The sequence below is a fragment of the Rhinopithecus roxellana genome, chromosome 6 (assembly GCF_007565055.1).
Source record: "Rhinopithecus roxellana isolate Shanxi Qingling chromosome 6, ASM756505v1, whole genome shotgun sequence".
In the NCBI taxonomy this organism is placed as follows: Eukaryota; Metazoa; Chordata; class Mammalia; order Primates; family Cercopithecidae; genus Rhinopithecus; species Rhinopithecus roxellana.
In genome coordinates, this window is record NC_044554.1 from 89,182,088 (window position 1) to 89,195,999 (window position 13,912).

Genomic DNA, 13,912 nt, shown 5'->3' on the forward strand with positions numbered 1-13,912 from the left:
GCATCTATCTAATGGCATTATAAAGGTTAACTAAGTCAGTGCTTGTAAAACACTGGCACACGGAAGAATTTATAACTTTCTGGCTGTCATTGTCATTGTTGTTTATGTGTAGTGGTATTAGTGCTAGAGGATTTGGGGATTCAAAATTTAAAAAATGCCCCCCCAGGGGACATTTGTCGATGTCTGGAAGTATTTTTGGTTGCCACAGCTAGGGAGGAGGGATGCTAACTGACTTCTAATGGGTAAAGGCCAGGGATGCTGAGAAGCATCCTTCAATGAACAAGACACTTCTCACAATAAAGAATTATCCAATCCAAAATGTCAGTAGTGTCAAAATGGAGAATTCCTGTAGTACAGCTGTCTGGAGCTGTAGTTGCCAGCATCTGCAGTAACCTGTGCCTGATGCCTCCCTCTCCTTTACTCTGTAGTCTCTTACTGGACTCAATACTCATTTTTCTCTTAACTTTTATCCCAGTACTCCCAATCATTATATTTGCAGGTAGACTGTTCTCAGGCATTCTTCTTGAATTCTTTGTAGTATAACATATTATCAACCCCTTTAAAGAATTAAAAGTTAAAATTAAATATTAATATAATTTATGGTTCTTGTAGAAAAACTGATATACAAAGAAGAAAAATTTCAATGTTTTATAACCTTTCCCATCTAGAAATAAACAGTATTAGAAAGTTGGTATATTCTCTGTTATTATTACCCTCCCCTCAGCTTCCCAAAGAAAGAAAAGTTTATAAAATATACATTTTATTTTTAAAAAACTAAATTCTAAAGATACTTGGTAAAAAGCAAGCTTCCTTTTTTCTCCCACCTTCATTTCCAGTCCTGTCTCTAGAGATAAGCATTAAATTGGTGCAAGTCTTTTGGCATTTTTGTATACTTTCATACACACCAGGCATTCCTATGTCAATTTTTTTTGGGTGTAAACAGTACCATGCTGTAAGTACTGTTCTGTGAATGTTTTTTCCCTATCACTGAATATACTGTGTGTATATATGTATATATATACTGAATATTCCTGTCAGTATATTCTTAGCAATTTTGTGGTATTCTATAATATCTTTATCATGATTTATACAGGCAGCTGTTAATGAAGATGGATGTTCATAGTTACACTGCTTAGGTTCCTTAGATTTCTAGGCACACATATAAATGCCTCTGTAATGTACATTTCTGAAAGTGAAATCCTGGGTCACAAGGCATGTAGATTTAAATTTTGGTAGATTACCAAGTTAGTCTTCAGAAAAGCTGTACCAGTTTACAGTTTCACCAAGAACCATCCTGATGGTTGACTTATTTTCTTTACGCTTATTTTAAGCATGAGTTTTTCCTCCAAATACTTTAGTCAAATCTCCTAGATTTTTATGTGTAATACTCATTTTGTTTGTATTTGAGTAATTTTCACATAGGAAGAGTTAAGGAGAAATATCTAAGTAGGTGGATGAATTGTGTTATTTTTTGTTAATTTTTAATTTCACTGCATTCAGAGAATATGATCTGTAGGTTCCAGCATTGATTTACTTTTCTGTGTAGCCTTACATAGAATCAGCTTATTTAGTATTCCATAGGTTTCAAAAATAAGTTTATTCTTCGGGTAGAAATTTCTGTATGTATATTTGAAAATTAAGCATATTATTTAAATCATTTTTATTTTTATTTATTTATTTTTTTTTTGAGACGGAGTCTCGCTCTGTCACCCAGGCTGGAGTGCAGTGGCCAGATCTCAGCTCACTGCAAGCTCCGCCTCCCGGGTTCACACCATTCTCCTGCCTCAGCCTCCCGAGTAGCTGGGACTACAGGCGCCGCCACCTCGCCCGGCTAGTTTTTTGTATTTTTAGTAGAGATGGGGTTTCACCGTGTTAGCCAGGATGGTCTCGATCTCCTGACCTCGTGATCCGCCCGTCTCGGCCTCCCAAAGTGCTGGGATTACAGGCTTGAGCCACCGCGCCCGGCCTCATTTTTATTTTTTAAGCACTTGATTAATCCATATCCAAAAGACCTATAGTCTTTTAATGTGGAATTTGCTAACTTCCTATTGTTTCCAAGTTTTTGCCTGAAGTATTTTTTAACATTTTGTTGTTATTTATATTCTTACCTCTGTCATATCAGACTTTCATGTGTTTCTAATTTCCTTAAATGAATCACAGAAATAGTACAACTACTTATTGAGCACTTAATGTATACTAGGCACTGTGCTTAGATTTCACATATATTACCTAATTTATTCCTCATAGTTCATACTCTTATACTATTTGATATGTAAGAAAACAGAAAATGCAAGTATCTTGCTCACAATTACATAATTCCATTGTATAATTGTGGAATTAATGGAATTATAATAATGGAATTATACAGTATGTATTCTTTTTAGATTAGCTTCTTTTGCTCATCAGTGTATATTGGTCCGTGTCTTTTCATGGCTTGGTAGCTAATTTCTTTTTGGTGCTGAGTGATACTCCATTTTCTGGATGTACCATAGTGTATTTATCCATTCAACTACTGAAGGACCTTGTGGTTGCTTCCACGTCTTGGCAATTATAAATAAAGCTGCTGCAAATACCTGTGTGCAAGACTTTGTGTGGATCTAAGTTTTTAACTTAGCTGGGTAAACATCAAGAAGGGCAATTGCTGGATCACTGCCTTGTGTCCTTACTGCTCTTAAAGATTGGATTCTGTTTTTAAATATCAGATCTTTTCAGCTTTTTACTTCTTAGAATGGAGTGGCAACTTCTAAGCTCCTTACGTACAGAACCAGAAAAAGCAGACTGAGTTCTCAACTACTTTTTGGTACCCATTTTTTCTGCCTCCTTACCCTGAATGAAACTTGGCTCTTTGAGGATCATTACCCCTATTGCATATAACTCAAGGGGGAGCTTTTTTTTCACCTCATGAGCCTCAAGGTGGGAGATGGTCTTGGTTACTTATTTCTCATCCAGGTTTGTGTTAAAACCTTCTGTTTCTTTGGAAACTTCCAAATTTATAAGGAAATAGAAATCACTTGAGTTCAGAATAAATTGTTCTAAAAATTAAATATAAAGTTCTCAGTTATAGGAAAAAATAATTAAGGCCTCTTTGATTTGGCTTTTCTAATTGAATTCGATTCTAGGGGAAGAAGTGTTTTGATTTTCCTGCTTCCTTGATTCTAAGATAAGATCTACTCTGAAACATATAATCAAATTTGATTTGAGGGAGGTAAATAGTACAGTCAATTACATTTTGTTTATGAGACATTTGTTTTTAGAAATATTGGGGGGCAAAATTGTATCTTAGAATTGGGGAAATTGAACAGTTCTCAATCTGTTATGAAAGGTTTACTTTGCCCAGAGCCAACTTAAAAAGAAAACTACAACTAACATAGAAATAACTCAAGAATAAATGTGTAGTTGAGAACTAGAGAAACACGTTACACAGGAGCAATGTTGAATTGGAATCAGAAATTATCTTTTTCTTGGCCAAATGATACCCTTTATTGTTTGCAGTGTTTACTTTGATAGAGATCACCCAGTTAGTGTAGTTATGGTTCATATTGTAATTGGTTTTAAACAGGAAACCTAATCATTTGTCTTTAAATTGCAGTTTTCCCACACATTTGATAAGTTTTTAAACTTTCATAACCGTGGATAAAGTTTCTTGAAATACAAAACATCTTGGTTTTAATGCCACTTGGGAATTGAATTAGAAAATTTGGTCCATAATTTCAGTGTAAGTAGTCTAGGAATCGATGGAAGTTAATTTATTTATATCTCCCCTGATATGTTAAATATCTCATAGCTGAGTTCAGGGTATACAGCGTATTACTTCACATGGTCAATGTTAAGAATTTAAAAGATAAAGAAAAAAATCCAGTGGGAAAAAGTATTATCTTAACTGAAAGTATAGCTAGGTATTTGCTAAGTTTTAAAGAGTATTAAAAAAGCAGAAAGTATTTAGAAATTTGATAGTAGAGAGTAGTATGAGGTATACATACTGTTGAGAATAAAGGGAGAAACCTTCATCACTGTTTCCAAAAAGGAAAGTTACTCAAAAAAAGGGGGAGTGGGGTGGTGGCAAATAGTCCAGTCCTTAATTAGGAAAGCCATGAGCCACTTTTATTTCTTTTTTTGAGACAGAGTCTTGCTCTGTCACCCAGGCTGGAGTGCAGTGGTGCGATCTCGGCTCACTGCAGCTTCCGCCTCCCGGTTTATGCAATTCTTTTGCGTCAGCCTCCTGAATAGCTGGGATTACAGGCATGTGCCACCATGACAGGGTAATTTTTTTTGTATTTTTAATAGAGACAGGGTTTTGCCATGTTGCCCAGGCCTGTCTTGAACTCCTGAGCCGAAGTGATCCCTCCGCCTCGGCCTCCCAAAATTCTGAGGGTATAGGCCTTAGCCACCATGCCCAGCCCCCACTTTTATTTCTGATTTTAGTAATTTGAGTCTCTCTCTTTTATTCTCAATCTAGTTTATGGGTTGTCAATTTTGTTTATTCTTTTGAAGAACTAACAATTGGTTTTGCTGATTTCTATTCTTTTTTTGGGACGGAGTCTAGCTCTGTTGCCAGGCTGGAGTGCAGTAGCGCGATCTCGGCTCACTGCAACCTCCGCCTCCTGAGTTCAAGCAGTTGTCCTGCCTAAGCCTCCTTGAGTAGCTGGGATTACAGGCACGCCCTGCCATGCCCAGCTAATTTTTGTATTTTTAGTAGAGACGTGGTTTCACCATGTTGGCCAGGATGGTCTCAGTCTCCTGACCTCGTGATCTGCCCGCCTCAGCCTCCCAAAGTGCTAGGATTACAGGCATGAGCCACCGCGCCTGGCCGATTTCTATTCTTTTATGTATTTATTTGAAACAGAGTTTCACTCTTCTTGCCCAGGCTGGAGTGCCATGGCATGATCTCCGCTCACTGCACCCTCTGCCTCCTGGGTTCAAGCGATTCTTCTGTCTCAGCCTCCCGAGTAGCTGGGACTACAGGCATGCGCCACCAAATCTGGCCCAGTTTTGTATTTTTAGTAGAGACGGGGTTTCACCTTGTTGGTCAGGCTGGTCTTGAACACTTGACCTCAGGTGATCCACCCTCCTAGGCCTCCCAAAATGCTGGGATTACAGGCGTGAGCCAACATGCCCAGCCCAATTTCTATTCTTAAAATCTGTTTTGTTTATCTCTGCTCTAATTTTTATTTTTTTCTTGTTTTTGCTAGCTTTGAGTTTAGTTTGCTCTTCTTTTTCTAATTCGTTATGGTGTAAACATAGGTTGTTTAAAATCTTCATTTTTATGTGAGTGTTTACAACTATAAATTTCCTTCTTAGCACTGCTTTTTCTTCATTCCATAAGTTTTGGCATGTTGGGTTTTTATTTTTATTTTGTCTCAGGGTATATTTTAATTTCCCTCGTGATTTCTTCTTTGATCCATTGGTTGATAAGAATGTGTTGTTTGATTTCCAAATATTTGTTAGTTTTCCTAGTTTCCTTCCATTACTGATTTTTAGTTTCATATTATTATGATGGGAAAAAAATACTTCGCTTGATTTCAATTCTTTAAAATTTGTTAAGACTTGTTTCTTTTAGTCATTGCTGAAAAATGCTTTACATGCCCTTGAGAAAAATGTGTAGACCACTGTTGTTGGATGCAGTGTTTTGTCTGTCTGTTAGCTTCAATTGATTTACAGTTTTGTTCATATCCTCTATTTCCTTGCTTATTTTCCGTCTGGTTGTACTGTCCATTATTGAAACTGGAGTATTGAAGTCTCCAACTATTATTATAGAACTGTTTCTCCCTTTAATTCTGCCAGTGTTTGCTTCACATAATTTAAAGTTCTGATGTTTGCTTATATATATGTTTTTAATTGTTACATCATCTTAGCAAAGTGACCAACTTATCAACATTTAAAGTCCTTCTTTGTCTTTGATAATAGTTTTTGACTTGAGACTATTTTGTCTAATATTAGTATGGCTTTTCTACCTTTCTGGTTACTATTTGCATGAATTATCTTTTTCTAACCTTTTACTTTGAACCTATGTGTTTTCTTAGATCTACAATGTGTCTTTTATAGATACGCAGTTGGGTCATGCCATTTTATTTATTATGACACTCTGTGCCTTTAATTGGGGGAGTTTAATCAATTTACCTATAAATACTAATAAGGAAGAACTAACTTTTGCCATTTTGTTTTCTGTATGTCTTTTAGCTGTTTTGTCCTTCATTTCTTCCATTACTGCCTTCGTTTGTGTTTACTTGATTTTTTGTAGTGACACAATTTGATTCCCTTCTCTCTTTTTTTTTCTTTTTGGTATACTTTATAGAAATTTTCTTTGGTTATTATAGGGATAATACATAATATCCTAAAGTTATTACAGTCTAATTTTTTATACCAGTTTAACTTAAATCACATTGAACAACGACACTTCCACTGCTCTGTCCCTCTCTTATGTTATTGATGTCGTGAGTTACAGTATTATGCTTGATGTACCTATTAACACAAATTCATGATTTTTTAATGCATTTGCCTTTAAAAACTCGTAGAAAATATAAGGTGAACTTGCAAACCAAAATTTTAATAATACTGGTTTTTATATTTGCCCTTGCATTTACCTTTACGGAATCTTTATATCTTTATATTGCTTTGAGTTACTGTCTAGAGTCTTTTTATTTCAACCTGAAGGACTACCTTCAGTATTTCTTGTAATATATGTGTAGTGATAATGAACCTCCCTCAGGTTTTGTTTATTGGGGAATGTCTTTATTTCTCCCTCATTTATAATGGTCGCTTTTGCCAGATACAGAATTTGCATTTGACAGTTATTTTCTTGCAGCGCTTTGAATGTATCATTGCACTGCCTTCAGGCCTCCAAGGTTTCTGCCAGAAAGTTGGCTTATAGTCTTATTTGAGGACTCTGACTATGCAGTGAGTCGCTTCTCTTTTGCCACTTTCAAGATTCTGTCTTGGCTGTTGACAGTTTGATTGTAGTTGTGTTGATACTGGTTGTGAGTTTTTCTTACTTGGAGTTTGTTGAGATCCTTGGATTTGTAGATTCGTCGGTTTCATCACCTTTGGGGAGTTTTTTCCTTCATATAATCTCTGTTCATTTCTCTTCCTCTGAAACATCCATTGGGTATATATTGGTCCAGCTGTTTTGTTTCATAATCTCTTGGGCTCTGTTCACTTTTCGTCTTTTTTCTTTCTGCTCAGATTTGATAATTTCAACTGTCTTCAGGTTTACTGAGTTTTTTCTTTTGCCTACTCAGTTCTACTATTGAACCTATATAATAGTGACATTTTCAATTCAAATATTGTATTTTTCAGCTCCACAATTTGTTTTTATAATTCCTCTTTATTGATATTCTCATTTTGCTTATTATTTTCCTGATTTCCATTCATTTTGGTTCATTTTTTTCTTTAGCTCTTTGGGCATAGTTAAGACAGCTACTTTCAAGTCTGTCTAATAAGTCTAATATCTGTAATTCTTCAGGAATAGTTTCTGGAAATTTTTGTTCCTTTGGGCCATATTTTCCTATACCTTGTTGCATGCCTTGTGATGTTTTTTGAAAACTGAGTATTTGAAAGAGTCACCTCTCTCAGTTGCACACTGGCTGTGTACTACTGGGGCATTTCTCTGCAGATGAGCATTCCCTTAACCTAGTGATCACCCCAAGATGAAAGCTTAAGATCTTCTTTTCTGAGCATTTGTATTGCCTAGGCCTGTGGGTCGCTTTCTCAATTCCTCCTGTATGCATGGCTGCTTTTGAATGTCTTAATTTCCCAAAGAGTCTCACCTGGATGCTCAGATGGTCTATTATATCTACCCACTGTAATCTTATGCCCCAAATATCTATTATGTCCTCTTGCAGCTTTCATAAGTGGTGCCCATTGCTTCTCTCACCAAACGAGGTCCCAGTTAGGCAAAATAGGGATCAGTTCTTCTGGCAGACCAGAGAGGTTAAAATGTTACAAGTTAGGTCTGCACTCTTCCCGCCCATTTGAAGGGAATGAATTGGGAATTGGTTTGCTGCCTTCTTGAGACCCAGATAAACTGTGGAAGGGGTGGGACAAGATCACAGAAAAATGTCACAAAAGGTTTGCATGTCTTTTTCCTTAATTGGGCGTTTGCTTCGTCGCTATAGACCTTTGACTGTTTTTCACAGGTCCTGTAAGGTTAATTCTACGAGTTTATGGTTGTTTTTGGTGTTTCTGTGAGGAAATGTGGCTTTGAGCTTTTTAATTTGCCATTTTGCTGATGCCACTCAGTAATGCTTTTTAAATTATGAAAATAATAGAATCATATTGAAGGACGTTTACAGCACCCCGAAGTATAACAAACTAAGAAAAATCATCCACATTGTACTATCCCCAGAATAGCCACTATTTACATTTTGGTGTGTTACCTTTCAGACTTTTATTTTTCTTCCTCTCTCTTTTCCCTTTGTCCTGTGTCGTCTTGTTCCCCCACTCCTCACCACAAATAAAAAGGGGAAAAAAACTTAAAAAACCTCTAAACATAATTTATTGAGTACAGTGTTAATTTTTTAATGAGCATACTTTTTAATTTCCCAAAACATTATTGTATATACTAAAATTTTCATTTATATTTCCAAAGGGAAATATTGTAGATATTTCTGATAACATCCAAATGCTTGGGTGTTATTCTAGTCTTTCTGCTTTCAAGGTATAAGAGTTAAGAAAGAATTGGGTGTGGCCAACCCATGTTACTTTCCTGTGACTTAGACATTTTTGGCATTTTTACATCTAGTAAAAAGTGGCATGCTGTCAGTCAAAGGGGTAAGCCCAGGCCATGTGGAAAGGATCTTATCTCTTTTGAGAGCTGATATAAAAAGAATTCCTCCTAGACATATATTGTGACATCAGTTACTTAGGCTAAACATGCCTATTATTCTAAGTGAATTATTAACAATACATACTTTAACTCTTTGCCATGTTAATTATCGTAATATGGTTTATAATTTATTTTAACCTTAGGTTATATATACCTTGAAGCCATTTATATTTTGGTACACTTGTAATAGTTACTATACACTAGACTATGTATATTAGACTAGACATGGAGAGTCAAAAAAGAGTACGTGATCAGAGTACAAATCATGCCCTAGCTTCCTTCATGTCTACCTCCTACCTCGAGTAGAAGCAGTATAAAAAGTAATTACCTAAGAGTTTTTTTGATTCTGGTTTGGGAGAAGTACCCTTATATTTAGACTGATGGGTGGCTAAATTAGAAAGTATTTTTTGTGATTTAGAATTTTATGTGGAGATGTTCATTGTAATTAATTATTCTTTGTATTAGCAGATTTTTGCTTTTTATGGCTGCATGATTTCTTGTTTTGGTCATTCATTATTGTCTGTTAGTAAAGAAAAACTTTATTTCACTCAAGCAGCAATGTGTAATCCAACTTGGATTTTTTAATAATGACTTTTTTCTTTGGGAATACATTACTGTTAAAAATGTACATTATTAGATACATTACTTTTAATGAATATAAGTGGTATAATTAGAAGACTGAAAAGAATCCCTGGAAACATGAGTCTAATTTGATAGCTAAGAAACTGAGGACAAGATACTTATTCTTTGTAGCATATTTTCTAATGTCATTTCGTTGTTTCACCAAGAAGTACTTGCATAAAGCAAGTTCGATTATAGCATCTGTTGAATATTTAAGGTTGGGTAAAGTGGGTGAATTTAACAGATATTTTCCCTTATTTCTTTTAGGTGAATCTGGATTGGGAAAGTCGACGTTAATCAACTCATTATTCCTCACAGATTTGTATTCTCCAGAGTATCCAGGTCCTTCTCATAGAATTAAAAAGACTGTACAGGTATGGATATTAGTATTGTTAATTGATGATAAGCTGGAATAATATTAATACAAAGCACATATCATAACTTTTATTATGCTTCCTTAGAAGTAAGATACAAATTTGCCTTTATTCAGTGTAAGATAGTAAATATGACTTCATAAAATTGAAAAACAGAAGAAGTACAGTTAATCAGAAGAATTATCTTGACTAGAACTTTCCAAATTTGTCCCGAGGACTCTCCTAGAGATGACATTGTGACATAGTAACCAATTCCCCTGGAGTTGTGCTATCTAGTATAGTAGTCATTTGCCACATGTTTAAATCAATTAAAATTAGTTAAACTAAAAATGCAATTTTTCATTTGCTCCAGATACATTTCAGGTGCTTAACAGCTCATGTGGCAAGTGGCTGCCATTTTTTGCAGCACATATGAAGATTTTCATCATTGCAGAAAATTGCATTGGATAGTGTAGAGAAAACATGATTTATAGAAAAGCTTTTGTTATTTAAATACAGTGTTCTGTATTAGTCAGTGGCATAATACCATATCATAGATGAATGGCAATAGCAATTCTGTAGGACTCCCAAGGTATATGTGATCTAATTTACTGCTTCTCAGTCTTTGCTGTGCATTCCAATCCTGGATATCCTGTTAAATTTAGTTCTTCTAGTAGGTCTGAGATGGGCTGCAATTTCTACATTTCTAGCAAGATCACAGGTGATGCTGATGCTGCTGGATGGTAGATCACACTTTATAGAGCAAGGGGCTGGATTCTAGATATGCCCTTTTTATTAAACATTACAGCAACCTGTAGCCCTGTGTGGCTATTAATCTTTGAAATGTGGGTGGTCTGAATTGTGATGTTCTGCAAATATAAAATATACCACAGATGTCTGAGACTGAGCATGGAAAAAAAAATCTCAATAATTTTTTATATTGATTGTATACTGCAGTGATAGTATTTTGGATGTATAAATAAAATAATCAATTTTATTTAACCTTTTTCCTATTTTAAAAGTGGCTACTAAGAAAATTATAAATTATATGATTGACATGGTATTTTTTTTTTTATTTAACCTTTTTCCTATTTTAAAAGTGGCTACTAAGAAAATTATAAATTATGTGATTGACATAGTATTTGTGTTTGGCAGTACTGCTCTAAACTGTTGATTAAAAATATTGTTGTTGAGCTCTGCTTGTGTGATATATAGGCCATGAGCAGAGAGGAGGCAAGTGAACATTTCTGGCTGGAGTCGGCTTCATTGAGGCAGTGATGCTTTTAACTGAATTCGAAGAAGTGGTAGTGATCATCCCAGTGCACAGGATGGAAGGCCAGTCTATATATTCTGGGCAGTAACTCATATATATCAAACTACAAGATGCAGTTTATTAACTAGATCCCAAAGGAATAATTTTGTGAAGTGTATTTCTTATTTCTCTTTTCGATTTTTCTATTTTAGGATTTTGTTGTGTTGTGTTTTGTTTTGTTTTGTTTGGTAACCTTCATGGGACTTGAGATTTAAAATTACCTGCAAAATTATGCTCTAAAAACTTGATCCTACATGCTTATTTGTCATAAATATTGGAAATTTTAATCCTAAGCAAGAAAACAAACTTTGAACTTTCTTAATTTGGGTATCTATTATGAATACCTTAATTTAGGTATTTGTGAATTTAGATATGCCAGGTAAAACTAACCACCACCCAAATTAATATACAGTTCATTTCCAGAACCCTAGTTTCTTCCGTGTGCTCACTCTCATTCAGTATTACACCCCACAAAGATAAACACCTTAACTGACTGCTTTCTCCATAGATAAATTTGCCTGTTCTTGAACGTCATATACATACACTTTTTTGTATCTGTTTTCTTTAAGTGAAGATTACGTCTGTATTATTTACTCATGTTGGGTGTAGTTCTTTTTCATCATAGTATGATACTCCATTGTGTGAATTTATCAGTATATCCTTTATTATTTATTTTAGATAAGCCTTTGGGTTTTCAGTTTTTTACTAATAGGAACATTCTTGTGTATGTCTTGGTAGACTTAGGCGCTCATTGCTGTTGTGTGTGCATAAAGATATAAAGGTATTTGAATTTATTTTCTTTGATTTCTAGTGAGGTTGAACATGTCTTTTGTACTCATTAACTGTTCACATTTCATTAAAGTGTTTTGATAATCTTAATATTTTCTGTCATTTTCTTACTGATTTATAGGAGTTTTAAAAATCTAATCATCCCCTACATTTTAGATATTGCAGACATTTTCTCGCCAGGCAAGCATCTGTTAAAGATGTGACATGCTCTCAATTTATTAGAATTCTTACATTGGCCTAGCTTCAGAATAAATTGTCTAAACTTATTTTACCTTCCTTTAAAATAACACTTCAAAAATATCCTCTTCTGTTGTGAATATCTTCCCAGAAACTCTCTTTATCTTGAAAACAAAGGGGTAATGGAGGTGAGAATATCTCTAGGAGGATTTTTAAGACAGAGGCATGTTTACCACTGTTAAATATCTTTTCTTTACCAAAAAGAAGACCTGTAACATTTGAGAACCAGATTGATCCTTACTAGAATCCTGTAGAAGTCCTCTTTCCTGACTGAACCATGGAGGTGTATTCTTTTGTGTACTGGGAACCAGTTGAAGATGATCTAAACTCTTGCCCACTTACTCAGGAAAGAACATGCAGTATTACAGACAGGGTCAGAATCATTCAGGAAGTCTGAATGTAGTTAGAAAATTAGAATGTAATCTTTTTAATAGTTGACTGGCTCCTTACCAAGCCCAGTAGTCTAGCAGATGATCTGCCGTTGGAAGCTCATAAACACTCACAGTAGAGGGGAGTGATCACCAGTATTGTATCTCAGTCCAGACATATTAGACTGGTAAACTTACAATCCTGATTTTCAAAATACAAATGTTTATAAAAATGGGGAGAAAAGCCCTCTCCTGTTATGTAGCTGAATAAGGAGCAAGATTTTAATAAAGACCACGATCTCATATTCTCATCCCTGGGCATTATCTGTTTATAGGAGACTTGTATCATAAAGGAGATATTTATTCACATTCACAGTCTTGGAAGGGATGGGAAGCTGTGTACACTGAACAGAGAGCTGATTTTTAGCCTCCTATGTGTAAAATAGTGGTTCTGATTCAAGTGAAGTTTTCAGTATTAATAGAAGCTCATTAAGATTCATTCTTAACCTCTTGGACGTCAGAACCCTGAGTTATATCTGTGCATTTCCAGATGCAAGCTGACACCAGTCCTGGAATTCTTTATACCAGTGCTTCTCAAACTTGAGCACACATCACGGTCACGTGGAAGGCTTGTTCAAACACAGATTGCTGAGTCCCTTTCTTCATGGTTTGCTATGTAGCAGGTTTGAGGCAGGGCACAAATAATTTGTATTTGTTTAGTTCTCAGAATGTGTTACTGCCAGTCTAGGTACTAAATTTTGAGAACCACTGCTCTACTGCAAACTGGTTTTATCCTGTGTCTGTCAGGGTGAAAGGAGGAGAGGGAAGTGTTTTGCCTAAGTTCTTTCAGAATGTTTCAGATGGAATGGAATGGTACCATGTTACCTCCATTTTTTACTTACATATATATTTTTCCAAAAGATTAATGAAAATGAAGTAAAATAAAAAATTGAACATGTGGTAAGCTCTACTTCATGTTTCAGTCTCAAATATAGATACCCAGATTAACAAAATTTTTTGGAAAAATATTGCTTACAATGTTGTATGTATACTAATAATTAAGCTTGATTTTATAATTTTGTTGCATTTGAAATTTTTTATATTTATTTATTTTTGAGATGGAGTCCTGCTCTTTCGTCCAGCTGGAGTGCAGTGGCGCAATCTTGGTTCACTACAACCTCCACCTCTGAAGTTCAAGTGTTTCTCCTGTCTTAGCCTCCTGAGTACCTGGGATTACAGGCGTGTGCCACCATGTCTGACTGATTTTTGTATTTTTAGTAGAGATGGGATTTTACCATGTTGACCAGGCTGGTCTTGAACTCGTGACCTCAAGTGATCTGCCTACCTCGGCTTCCCAAAGTGCTGGGATTACAGGCGTGAGCCACTACGCCTGGCCTGCATTTGAAAATTT

General features: G+C 35.4%; 1 protein-coding gene across 4 annotated transcripts in view; it reads left to right on the top strand.

Annotated features, from left to right (window-relative positions):
* Nucleotides 1-13,912, top strand: part of SEPTIN7 (septin 7) — a 104,848-nt gene that overhangs the window by 52,722 nt on the left and 38,214 nt on the right. For all 4 annotated transcript variants that reach the window (XM_010361128.2, XM_010361129.2, XM_010361131.2 and 1 more), the window contains exon 4: nucleotides 9,710-9,816. In XM_010361128.2, coding sequence (XP_010359430.1) covers nucleotides 9,710-9,816 — 107 coding nt within the window. The remainder of the gene's footprint in view (nucleotides 1-9,709; nucleotides 9,817-13,912) is intronic.